We start from the raw sequence: 13,858 nt of genomic DNA, 5'->3' as shown, positions 1-13,858 counted from the left end.
TTAGTAGAATCTAAACTTAAGTCACAAGATGGCAGCAGTGGTTGATAACCCGGCTTCTGAACTGGATAAATTTTCCAAACCTGAGGAGGGGGAGGAAAAAGAACAGCCGGAACAGCAAATTGAGGGGGAACAAACTAAAAAGAAGAAAAAAAAGAAAAAGAAGAAGAAAAATACGGGTGAGAGTTCAAATATTTTTGTGCAAAATTGTATAATGACATATCGTCGTCGTTGGGTGGTTCACGTAATCGCTGGTCGGTTACGGCTTCCTCCACCACCAAGTCCATGCTTCCGAAAAACAAACAATATAACTAATCCCATACCCGACTTGGAATGGTAACTGGACGAGAGGCCGTGGTTCGCCGTCTTATCGGTTTTCCTCTCCCCCGGGATGAATATGTAAATCCCATTCTTCTTATCAGATTTTTTCAACCCGGGAACCTTGCTTATTTAACACTTCCATAAACAGCACATTATGCAAAGTTCATATTCTAGTCTAGGCCATAGGTGTGCCACCTTAATACAGAAGGGCCAAATACAAATAACTGGTTGAAACCGTGGTTCGCAACTTTATTTAACATAGGCCTTCTAGTGGTTGCAGAAACAAAACTTTTGGTTATTGATCTTACGACATGCGTTGTTCGCGTTGCACAACCTCAATTGAACTCAAGTATAGGCTTTGAACGCAGAGGAAATGGAATCACTCGTATATATCAGATGAAACTCATTTTAAAACTCGTTTCGCTTGTCGCACTCCATTTAAAATTGGCATTTCTCTGCGGCCCGCAATTTTTTTTTTTGCTAGCTGCATTTGGCCTGCTGGCCGCATGTTGAATACCACTGGCCTAGGTAATTAGATCTCTGGTAATTGATTATAAATAAATTAGCGTTAATCTGGCGACTACTTTTGTTTTTAGAGAGCCCTGTGAATGGTGAAGCTGGTGAAGAATTATCTTGCCCTGTATCTGATATTGTTGGACAAATGAATGAGAATACCATTGCAGATGGTGAAGCTGGAGGTAAAAGGGTTAATTGAACTTTCAATTTATGGTATAGATAGTTTCAGTAGAAGTTGGCCACTCGGTGTTTTATTAGGCTAGAGCAGTGCATTTCAATCAGGGTTGCGCAGAAGCTCTAGCGTCTGCAATACACTTATTGGGGTTTCATTAATTTTAGTTCGGTAGGGTTCGGTTAAATTTTTTTTAAGGGCTCATGCGAATTTCCCCATTTGATTTTCTCATGCGTTATTCGTGGGTGTTTTGAATATTCTTCAATAGGTAGTATATCGGGGTCCCGCAATGATAAAAAGGTTGAAAACAATGAGATATGGGTCCCCAAACTTTTCAAGCGGTTACGCATTGAAAAGAAAATTTGAATTTATTTCCGTAACATTAAATTGCAACAAGAGAAATTTTATTAATGTATGTACATTTAATCAAAGCAATATATGAGCTTGTTTTTGTGCACAACCAAAGTTCAGATTGAAGCTGAATGTTGGATATCACACCGCATATTTCTCTCTCAATGTTTAATTTTGATCAACTTTTGGTCTTTTATGTTGAGTTCTAAGCACGAACAGATAGGAGTAATTTTTTGGGAGATGTATCAATATTTTACGACACACTTAAAATTATATTGTGACGCCCAGTTTGGGCCTGTATTGCAAGGTTCTGTATTCAACTTCTTATACATATTCGTAGAGTCTTAGTTTCATGAAAATTACTTTTTTTTCTCTGAACAAGATGACGCAGTGGGAGAGGAAGGCCCAGAAGAAGGAGGGGGAGGGAAAAAGAAACGTAAACGCAAGAAGAAAAAGGGTCCGAAACAACAAACTGATCCCCCTACCATACCAATCTTCGATTTGTACAATCCAAAGATATTTCCGAAAGGAGAAGAAGTGGAATATCCACCAGATAAAAATGGGTAACTATAGTTTATTTATTTAATTAGTAGTGATTTCACACTTTCTATGTGAACAAGGCTTTGTTCAAGCATTCGCTGTAAGCCTGTAAGGAGATACTATATGCAAGCACAAGCTCTTAACTGTAGAACAAGAATATTTTATACAGTGTTTTTAATAGCCTCCTACTCCAGGTGTTTGAGCCCTTTGGCAAGGCTCTGTGAAAAAGAGATTCCAGTAGATAACAGTTAAGAGTCAAAAGGCTTAAAATATTAAAAAGATCAGCTTTTTAAACGACGCAATTAAAATTTGTGCTACCTCTGGCTTCAGCTGCCAATTATTAAAAGTTTGATCCCAGCTATGTCTCCAGCTCTAATGAAACGTCATGGTTGAGTTCTGGCTCCCTAACCTGGTTAGAAGGGGCTCAATTTTAAAAAAATGGTAAATAATCAAAATAAGGGAAATTGGAAATAATTTATGGCCTAACCTTAACCTGGTACACACACTACGAGAGTTCCAAAATTTGTGCTAGCTCTGGATTCAGCTTCAATTATTATTAAAAGCTTGGTCTCAGCTATGCCAAGCTCCAATCCCAATAAAATATCATGTCTCCTTTGCTTCCCTGGTTAGAAGAGGCTTGATATAAAAAAAGGTTATTTTATAGCAAAACCTCCGAATGGCTGACTTGTCCCAATTTCGTTTCCAGCTCCAAAAAACGTCATGATCCCTTTTTTTTCCAGGAAAACTTCAGAATGGCGAACTACATCAGAAGAGAAAAAGGCTTTAGATATTTCATATGACGAGATGTGGAACGACTTCAGACAAGCGGCAGAAGCTCACAGACAGGTTAGGAAGTACGTTCAGGGATATATACAGCCAGGAATGACTATGATAGATATCTGGTAAGTGAAATTTATTTACTTTTCGTCATCCTTGGTCATGGTGTGGCACTATGTTATTTGCAGGTTTATGTTGTGACCAAATTATTTCTGTACTAAAATAAAATCATTTTAAATAGTCAACCATGATCCATGCTTGATATGAGTGTTCGCAATCGCGTTGAACGCATGGTGTTGCTTCTGTATATTTTTTCTTTTACTACATACTATATTTTATTGTGTAAATATGACCAAGAATATTCAAAGAATTTGTGTTTTCTTGACAAGAAAAGTATTTTGAACGAGCGAACGATTGATCTTCGGCACATTATAAACAAAGAAAGATGCCACAAAGTCGAAACTATCTCAGGACCATAGAAAAAGAAGGAAGTTTACTCAAAGCAAGGGCCCTCAGAAATATATCAGACTGATCTCCGGGCTAAGTCACTGAAGTGATCGAATTTAATGAGATTATGAAAGAGTGCTTCTCAAACTCTCATGATCCTTGACCCCTTCCAATGTTTCAAACACTTGGCACCTGCTTTCCTACAAAAATACCTAGTTTAGTTTTTACATTTATTACAAACGAGTGTGGGGCAAGCGTGTTACTGTGTGGCAATCAGTGGTGGGATGGCAAGCGCATTCCTAATATTCTACTTAATGTGCTTTTAAAATAAAGTCTTTTTCTTTTAGCGAGAAATTAGAAGACGCATCGAGAAAACTGATCAATGAAAATAAATTGGAAGCCGGACTTGCTTTTCCGACAGGTTGGATTGTTTGTTGTTGTTGCTTTTAAAAACCAAAGATTTCCATATTTATCCAAGAGGAGAAGAAAGCTGATGGGATTGCTTAATGACCTAATCTTGCAGTCTTTTCTCGAAGCGTTTGCCTAAGCATGCAGAAGTTCTACTGATACGAAATATAGGATTATTGTATATCCATGAGGGGGAAGGCCTAAAATCCAGCTTGACAATAAAACGAATTGGGACCATTTTTTGCCTGGTGACCAGCCTAGGAGCTAGATCGACAGTTCGAATAAGAGCTAAGATCTAAAGCCCGACCCGACCCGAAATTCTGGCAGGGTTGGGCCTGTAATGTCAATCATTACGTTCGGGTCGGGCTTCTCTATTGCTGACTTTTTTTTTAAATAAATATATGTTTATAAAAAATATGTGGAATTCAAAGAACTTCTAAATAAAATAGGAAATTTTGGGTTTTGCTCCGAGCTCGGGCCTGCAAATCCAGTTAATAAGTCGGACTCGGGCCGGGTTTAATACCCACGGACTCGGGTTAGTCTGGAATTTTTGGGCTCGATCTTACCTCTAGTTCGAATACACTGTGACTCTTGTGCTGCTAAACCACCTGCTTGTTGTTAGGCCGTAGCCTAGACGTTTCACTAGATGAAAACGAACTCAAATCTTTTTTGTTTTCAGGTTGTTCACTGAATCACTGCGCCGCTCACTACACCCCTAACGCTGGAGACAAAACTGTTCTGAAATATGATGATGTTTGTAAAATTGACTTTGGAACTCATATCAATGGTATGGTTATCTGAATAGTGTTTTTTTTAGAATAAAGATTTAGACAGGCATAGTTACGCCATATTTTGGAAAATATTTATGAGGTTTTTAAAAAGTGTGAAATATTGACAATATTGATATAAGCAAGATGACCCTATTGGCAGGTAGAGGTCAGGTCTGGATAAAATTTTTCACATGAAATAAGATAGCCACAAAAGAGCAGGCTCATAATATTCTGAGGAAATTGGAATCCGATTGCACTAATATTTTTATTTTAAATTAACAACAATTTAGTGAATGGTGCATATGTAATCTCACAAGGCGTCATTGCTTAATAATCAGTTAAGTTTTCCATTTTTACCGCAAATGCCTCAACTTTCTTATAATTTTGTGTGTGATTGTTTTTTATTGGCTAGAAAAACAAAACTTGCCTTGTTATGTTACAGGACGGATTATCGACTGTGCCTTTACTGTGACCTTTAACCCCAAATATGATAGGTTACTGGAAGCAGTGAAAGCAGCAACAAACACAGGAATAAAGAACGCAGGTTGGTGGTTGTTTGATTCTTTATCCAAGATAGTCTAAAATGAGGTGTTGGAGAAGTTTACTAACTTTCGACCTGGGTGTTTATAATCGTATTCTTGGATATTCCAGATTTCTATCTATGTCTTTAATTGGTATCATTCAGAATACTTGATTCCACATTAAAACAGAAGTTCCTAAACTAAACTTTTACAAAAAACGATGCATTCTATAGCCTAATATAAATCACAATGCGCTGAAAAGGAAATTTGGCTTCCTTTCGTTAATTTTTCGTCAATTCTTTTTTGATTTTGGACAGAATTTTTGACTGTCAGATTTTGATCATCACCATAAAAACCTGAATTTTGATCCGATAGAATTCAAAAGAAAAACTAGTGGGAAACATGAACAACACCAATACCAATGTAAAAACATTCCAATCTCACAATTATGAATCCGACTTCATGGCTCAGAAAATAGAGATTGCTTTTCCCCAAAAAACTCAAAAATTTAAGCTTATTATCCCAAATTTTTCAGGCATCGACGCGAGGCTTTGTGAGATTGGGGAACTTATACAGGAGACTATGGAGTCATATGAGGTGGAGTTAGATGGAAAGACTTACCAAGGTGAGGAGAGAATATTCATATGTGAAAACTGGGCTTGGCGTGCATACGATTTACTCAAAAATGCTCATTTTGCTACGACAAATCTTTTTATGGTTTTAAAAAAGTTTGGACCCTGATAGAATTATACTTCTCCATAGGCTTTCAAGAGCATTAGAGTCATTACCATTATGATACTTCCGAAATTATGCAGCTTTTCATATGTGGAAACACGGATGTGCATGCATAGAATTTACTGAAATATGTTTATAATGCTACGGCAAATCTTTTTATCGTTCCAAAAATGTTTCCGACCTTGATTTCATCGTGATAGAATCATATTTTTTGATGGACTTTCAAGCGCATTGAATATCATTGTGATATTTCCAAAATTTTGCGACTCTCTTAAGTTTATGCACCTTCGAAAGGAAGCCGATTTTGCAAAACAAGTTGCGAGAAATGAAAAAATAAATTGTATTGTTATGCCATAAATGTTGTAACAGCATTGTTCTCAGGCTTTATGATCCATTGTCCCTTCCTGAGACCCCAAACACTTCATACCTCCGCTTTTATTTTACGCCCAATGTTTGATAATGAAAACCCAGCTAACAAGGCAAAAGAAGAAATGCATGACATCCAAAACATTAAACGAATCGCAGACAATTTACTTTGAATTAATGTTGTCATCGTAATTGTTACCTAATCAAGGTCATTACTCGTGACAGCCTGAGAACTGCCCAGTGGGCTCTCGAGGGGAACGGGGGACCATTTTGAGAGACTCTAACACTCAAGGCAATAAAAATGGATAACAGTCAAAGAATTAAACGAATTACAGACAATTTACTTTGAATTAATGTGGCCATCGTGACCTTATCAAGGTTGTTGCTTATGGCACACGGAGAACTGCCTTGAGGGAGCCATGTACCCAGTTTAAGAAACTCCGCTCTAACATAACACAATTTTCTTCAGTAAAATCGATTCGAAACCTTAGCGGCCACTCGATAGGTCCGTATCAGATTCACGCAGGTAAAACAGTTCCGATTGTTCGAGGAGGAGACCAGACAAGAATGGAGGTATTTTGATATAGAAGTTTGGGCGGATATCATCCTAGACAGAATATGTTTATGGCATTTTAAATGCAATGATTCTGGCAAGACACGCATGGTTGGCTATGTACAATTTGATATAACATTGAGTGCTTTTAACGTAGGGATAGGATTTACATTTTATTCCAGAGGAAAGGAAAGTTGATAAGACGGCTCAATTATATGGCGAACCATGGCCTTTCGTGCAGTTACTGGTTAGCCGGTTATTTTGTTAGATGGTGAAGGAAGCCGTAACCGACCAGCGGTTACATGAACTACCTTGTGGCGGCGAGGAGTCTAGCAATCTTCTCGCACATGATTATCATCAACTTAAACTTGTGAACCCACATTGGATTATCAGCTGTGTGATGGCAAACGTTTTTTAGTGCCCAACAGAATATGCCAACTTATTGCTTCTATCACTGTCAAGTCCTTGCTTCTGAAACAATTGTCCCTATACATGACGTAAACTGGTAATCGGATGAGAGGCCTCAGTTTCTAATATTACGAAGTCGTCTTACCAGGTTTCCTTTCCCCTGGGATAAATATAAAAATCCTATCCTGATTGTACAGGCAAAAAATCTCCCAGTTTTCCATTGATCAAAGATTTTCATTTTATCTATCTATTTATCCTATTTACCAAGCAATTTTTGTCGCCAATCTAATTAAAAAAAAATACTATCTCTGGATGATATCCTTTCAAGCATGACTCTTTGCGGAGCTTCCAAACTCCAATTTCAATTTTTATGGCTAGTTATTAATTTTTTCATTTTCAATTTAAACCAGTTAAACCAATCCGTAATTTGAATGGACATTCAATTGGTCAATATCGGATCCACGCGGGAAAAACTGTTCCCATTGTCAAAAGAGAAACTTCTGCCAGAATGGAGGTGCGAAAATGAGATTATTTGTCACCTTAGGCTGGGTTTTTAACATTTTTTAAATTGTCAAAGTGAACACTAATGTCTCAAGCACTTTGGAAAATATTCTGCTGGGCAATTAACGTTATCTGAATTTATGTTAAATTGTGAAAGTGAACACTTCGGGAAGTTTTCTGTCAGGGCAATTTTTTTTCGTAATAGTGATTTATTAAGTTTTAGCACTCCCCATTTCCAGGGTCGCTAACATAATAAAGTACTGAAATTTATTCAATTTTAAACATTCAATATGCCCAATTTGGTTTTTGTCGTGGTATTAGGGAAGAGGTCGGCAACATCATGTTATACGTTTGGTACTCCAAGTCGGCGCTGATTTAATTCCTTTCATGTTGGCAGTAATTTAGTTGTGCCGCAAAGTGCTGTCTTCCATTACGATAAAACAGAAAATATAATAATCGAAAATTGTTTTAATCAAAATGTGGACAGCGGCGCTAGAATGTGTGTGCCATATACAAGAAGGTAGCGAATCGCGATATTTGAATATTAAATTTGAATTGAACATCATTGACTGTAATAGATGCGTGCGCCGTGTTAAGATTTGTGGAAACGGCGTATTTGCAAATTTTTATAAATTCACTATTTTGAAGCTGTTATTAGGGAGTCGGCTCATCCGCGTGATAGGCGTATAGTCGAGAAAATACGGTAATATAATTTAGTCTAAAGATTATATTCGTCCAAACGGATGTTTTGTTACTATAATTTAGTGAAGCGTCGCGGGCCGGATTATAGTGCTTTTAGTGCCGCGGGCCATAGGTTGCCGACCCCTGTATTAAGGAAAAGTGTTCGCTTCCTAAAACCCTCAACATATAGGTAGGTACAGGTTATAAGTGGAATAACCACTGTGTCTGTAATGTTGAATACCCTGCCTACTCTGTCACATTACTTTATTTTCGCACCTTCACTTTGCTATTTTTGTGTTTGCATGAGTATTTCTCTCTCTTTGTGTCATATCTTAGCGGAATTGTTGTTTTTGTGAATCTTCGGATACATTTAAAATTAACTATTGTATTTTAACGAATCATTGAGAATTGTTACTTATCGATTTTAATCAGTAAGTATGTTGATAGGTATTTGTCTGTATGTATGTCTGTTAGATGCACGCGATATCTCACGAAAGCGAGATTGAATCTGCTCCAGATTTTGCATGTGCATTCATCTTTTCTCGGACCAGAAGCCTATTGATTTTGGGCGAATTATGTCGTATAATTAGCGAGTTATTAATTAATTAGTGATGGGACACAAGGTGTTACTATGGAGTAAGAGCGCTGTTTTGGGGGATAACTTTCGATCGATAAGTCTTCGGTTTCTGACCGATATTCTCGTTTTATTAGTTTATGCCTAAATGACTGTAATATTAGAGCAACCCACAACTGCCTGTCTGGTATCCAGTCCAAGTCAGGTATCATTGACCAGTTTTCATTCATGTGCATTGACTTGATGATGGAGGGAGTTGTAAACCAGTTACCTTATGATGTTGAGGAGTGCAGAAATCCTCCTGCTAATGCTCCCAGTTGCACAGACTTTGATGACTGAAACCTCAACTTACCAGTAGCCATATATTCCACACTGTGGAATGGGGTTGAAGCTAAATTTAATACTGCTACTTACTTCTCTAATAGTTATCTCGCTTGTCGGTGCCGGGAGCCGTTTGCCTTAGGTCAGGAGTGTGCAACCTTTTTCGCAGGCGGGCCAAATATCAATAACCGGCTGAAACCGCGGGCCGCACCTACATTTCACACAGGCTTTCTATTAGTTGCAGGCACAAAATGATGTCTTTTTGTCATTATGGAAGTGCTAGCAATATGACGATATGACGCCCACTTTAGAAAAAAATATGTTACCATGAAGTCATGACTTTTTTTCAAATGTGGATAGTTATCTTGGTTGAGATGTTTTCAGTAAAATACGCCAAGATTCATTTCCAAATAATTTGCTGTCAAATCCTATTCTACGTTAGATTTAGACAAAATCAATTGATAGGCTGGAATCGAAACTCATTTAGCTTTTGTATCTTTTTATATTAAATTTTTTTTAAACTGCTCTTCAGTTGCCTCGGCGGGCCGCACAAATTTCCCTTGTGGTCCGCATTTGGCCCGCGGGCCGCACTTTGCACACCCCTGCCTTAGGTCATCCTCCACTAATTTTAAAACCACATATGTATGCCATGCCATGGCTGCCTAGTCCACATACCCATGATTATGGAAGCCTGTCTATGAGAAACCAGAAAACTGATTTTCGAGTGTGATACCTGATCTGTACTGGTAACAGGACAAGGGCGGTCATTGGTCAGCTGTATAATTCAGCCTTCAGCAAATGACCTAATTAACTATTCTTACACATAATATGGATTAAAAAACTGGAAAAGTTTCCAATTTTTCATTACAAAATTAAGTATCTTATGAGCTTTTTTCTCCGCAGAAGAATACTAATATTCACCGTTATTTTCTACCACAGGAGGGCGAAGTATTTGCCATCGAAACTTTTGGAAGTACGGGCCGTGGTGTTGTACATGATGATATGGAATGCTCTCACTACATGAAGAACTTTGATTTGGCTCAGACACATGTTCCACTCAGGTAAGAGTTTTTTTTGCTGTTACTTTTCGTTGTTGTGGTTGCAAAAAAATATTAATTCCCCGAAAATAAGACCCATCCCGAATATGAAAATGATTTTAATATAAGCCCTCTCCTTTTTCAAATTAAAATGTGTTATTTATAAGTAAATGGATATCGGTTTTTATATTTTGTATATTTGAAAATCTCGTAATTTTCTACTTTCAGATTTTGTTTTTAATAACTGAAAATAAAGGACTTCCCCCCAAAATGGGCTCTAGTGTTATTTTTCGGAAGAAAATTGAAATAAGACCCTGTCGTATCGGAGAAACACTCATTTTTTTAAGTAACTAACAATCAAATTCAAATTTCATTCCCTAGTTATGGAAAATGTTGCTAGGAAGCTATTACTTTTTTGTAATTTCTCATAGTGTGCAATATTTCCCTTGTGGTAATATGTCAGGCCAGACAGCCATGTTTTTGTAGAATCCTGCACTCAGCTAAGGTCTTACCACAGCACATAGGTGAATTGCTATGGATATGGAACCGGGACAAAACTGGAGTTAGATTCTAGTTCTGCTGTTGGAGTCAATTGTTTCTAATTCTCCAGTTGTAGTTGGAGTCAATTATTTCTAATTTTTCGGTTGTAGTTGGAGTCAATTATTTCTAATTCTCCGGTTGTAGTTGGAGTCAATTATTTCTAGTTCTGCTGTTGTAGTTGGAGTCAATTATTTCTAGTTCTGCTGTTGTAGTTGGAGTCGATATTTCTTTTTCTCCGGTTGTATTTTGAGTCATTATTTCTATTTCTCCGGTTGTAGTTGGCATCAATAATTTCTAGTTGTATGGTTGTAGTTGGCGTCAATTATTTCTAATTCTGCTGTTATTGTTGGAGTCAATATTTCATTTTCTCCAGTTGTATTTGGAGTCAATTATTTGTAGTTCTACGGTTGTAATTGGCGTCAATTGTTTCTAGTTCTGCTGTTGTAGTTGGAGTCAATTATTTCTAATTCTTCGGTTGTACTTGGAGTCAATTATTTCTAGTTCTGCTGTTGTAGTTGGAGTCAATTATTTCTAGTTCTGCTGTTGTAGTTGGAGTCAATTATTTCTAGTTCTACGGTTGTAGTTGGAGTCAATTATTTCTAGTTCTGCAGTTGTAGTTGGAGTCTATCATTCTTGAACTCTCGAATTTATTAGGTAGTTTTATAAATTGTTCATAATCATAATCTGACTAACAAAACACATTTTATATTTATGAGTCTTCGTGTAGTCTTAGATGCAGGTTAACCCGTTAACTTAGATGTGTGCAACAGGCGACCCACGGCCACAACCCATCTCGCACGCCGCTCTTTCTTGGCTCATTCGAGTTTACTGTCTTTCGCTCTTACAGGCCTTACCTAGGGTTAGGTTAGTATGCTTTCACGTGCCGTCACTCGACTCTTTTCGGCTCGGCTTTTCTCGACCCCGATGCCGGCGACGCAGCACTCTCTCTCTCCTGCCACCGAGGGATTGGGCGCCCCATCCCGCACGCCGCTCTTTCTTGGCTCATTCGAGTTTACTGTCTTTCGCTCTTACAAGCCATTTAGTTTGGCCCATATCAACACTTGGATTTTTTTCCAAGCATAAAATCTTAATCCGACAGTTAATGTTAACGGCTGATATTAACAAACTATGCAAGAACTCGTATTTTCAATTGTCCCACTAAAATGAGAAATATACTGATATTTTGCAGTGTAGGAACCTTTTTTATTTGTTGTTTACATGGAAAAATGATGCCTGAAGTTGGTTATATTGGTCACTGACAAAAAATGTTGCCCCTGCTTTAACTTCACTAACAAACCTAAGTCTCAGCCCTTTTTGTTTTATCTACAGATTACCAAGAGCAAAGAAGCTGTTGCATATAATCGGTGAAAACTTCGGTACATTGGCGTTTTGTCGTCGTTGGATCGACCGTCTTGGAGAAACGAAGTATTTGATGGCTTTGAAAAATCTGTGCGATTCTGGAGTCGTTGATCCGTATCCTCCCCTTTGTGACATCAAAGGTTGCTACACAGCGCAGTTTGAGCACACGATTCTTCTCCGTCCTAATTGCAAAGAAGTTGTCAGCCGAGGGGACGATTATTAGCGTTTCATTTTTTTTCACGAACTAATTTGTTCATGAGAGTCTATGGATCTGTAATAGAGATGTACTGTCAAATTTGGATTATTTTTGTGGCATTTTTTCTACCCCAATCAGCCGAAAAGTAGACTTTACTATTAAAATTTCGGTGCTCTAGAAGTATGTGTACCAGTATGGAGGTAACTCATTTTGTTTGCCTATGTTACATCAAGTTGTGTAAAGGGACTGAAACCTATGGGCGGGGGGTAAATTCACTTGGCTAACACAGACAGTCCCGAATTCGTAATATAACTGAAACAAGGAAAATCAGAATAAAATTAACGCAATATAGCATAGGAGCACCCAGTATTTACAGAGAAATCAATTGTTTAGGACTTTTTCATTTTGACATGACATATTTAAATACCTTCTTATGCTGTTTTCACATATTGGCTTCAGTGACGCTTGTCCATATCTTTTGTTCAGAGTGAGGTTGGCTAAAATTATGAAATCAGTACATCTCTGAAATATCTCTGTTCCATGGATGATCATGAACAAATCATTCATTTTTGGATCGTTTGGTAATTGTGAATATTTTTAGCGATAAGTTCATCCATGTGTGACTTAGCAGCACCTTTTCTGCATGATTGAACATGCAGCTTCATTTGATTCTGTAAATTTTTGAAATGTACAGCACGTAGTTTTGATTTTATTTGAATTATTGCGGAATTCACACACACCTTTTTTCATTTTTAAACCGAAAAAAGTTTTAAAAAAAAAATCTCCAGTTATAAAAAATGTATACTGTCAGTAGAGTTATGTTTATGAATTAGAACACAAAAGTCCCGGCATTAAAAATAAATTAATTAATTTCAGAATCGTGGTTATTGTTTACACTTCTTCAAGTTGACATAGTTGACATGAAAATACGTCAAATTGATCATGTTGTTACCGAGTTGCTGCATTTCACGAATAGAATAATGTATTAGTCTAAAATGTTAGAAGATGGTGGTTCCCAAGCGTGGCCAACAATAAAAAAAAGTGGGAGGGGGGCATGTCGGACACAAAACTGATTTTTTTATCTCCTTACCAGAAAACTCCCTCTTTTTCCTAGTTTCATTGCTTGATAAGGTTATTTCAGAGGGTGTCTCCACATTGTTGAGCATGAATTGTTTGAACATAATGGGATTTGGAATCTACCAATGAAAATAAATATCTAAATACCACTGGAAAGATAAACAGGGTCCATGTTTATGGGAACCACTGTTTTGAAACATCATGATGGATATCCTTTCGGTCTGCTTCATATTATGCTATTACGAATATTGTATTTGTGTAACTAGTTGAGTGATGCCAACTGAAACTATTTCCAGATGTTTTATGTTCGAGAACTACATTGGAACATAGGACCCCAAAAAGTTTCAGATTCTTGGTGAATATTCTACGTCGCATGGTTTTCTTCAAAGGTCACAAATTGTTATTCTGGATTGTACATTTCGTCTGAACTTTTTAATTGTGAAAATAATGATAATTTGCGAGAAAGTATGTGTTGATTCTTATTTGGGTGGGTTAATAAAAGTTTTTTTTATGGTATTTGAGGAGGGGGTATTTCATATTCACGGTGTCTTGAAATTAAAATGTTGACAAAACATTTTCGAGACCGTGATATTTATATCGTAAAAGGATAGAACTAGGGCATACGACGCTTCCTTGTTTGGTTATCACTAATGTCGGGTATGAAGTGGCAGAACAGTGATTTTTCTTTCA

At 37.3% G+C, this 13,858-nt stretch overlaps 1 protein-coding gene across 2 annotated transcripts; it reads left to right on the top strand.

Annotated features, from left to right (window-relative positions):
• The first annotated feature begins 2 nt into the window (after positions 1-2).
• LOC120334627 (methionine aminopeptidase 2-like) lies at positions 3-13,633 on the top strand. Of its 2 annotated transcripts, none has more exons than XM_078115870.1 (11): positions 3-176; positions 915-1,016; positions 1,740-1,920; positions 2,638-2,799; positions 3,469-3,542; positions 4,209-4,316; positions 4,742-4,843; positions 5,356-5,445; positions 7,293-7,396; positions 9,899-10,020; positions 11,866-13,633. In XM_078115870.1, exons 1-11 carry the CDS (start codon positions 29-31, stop codon positions 12,116-12,118), a joined length of 1,446 nt encoding a protein of 481 aa, XP_077971996.1. In that variant the 5' UTR covers positions 3-28; the 3' UTR covers positions 12,119-13,633. The 2 variants fall into 2 exon arrangements, with proteins under 2 accessions (XP_077971996.1, XP_077971995.1); XM_078115869.1 differs by lacking the exon at positions 7,293-7,396 and adding an exon at positions 6,391-6,494.
• The last annotated feature ends 225 nt before the right edge of the window (positions 13,634-13,858 follow it).

Source organism: Styela clava, chromosome 9 (genome assembly GCF_964204865.1).
Source record: "Styela clava chromosome 9, kaStyClav1.hap1.2, whole genome shotgun sequence".
In the NCBI taxonomy this organism is placed as follows: domain Eukaryota; kingdom Metazoa; phylum Chordata; class Ascidiacea; order Stolidobranchia; family Styelidae; genus Styela; species Styela clava.
Note: the sequence above shows the minus strand (reverse complement) of the source record. Positions and strands in the feature narration are given on the sequence as shown.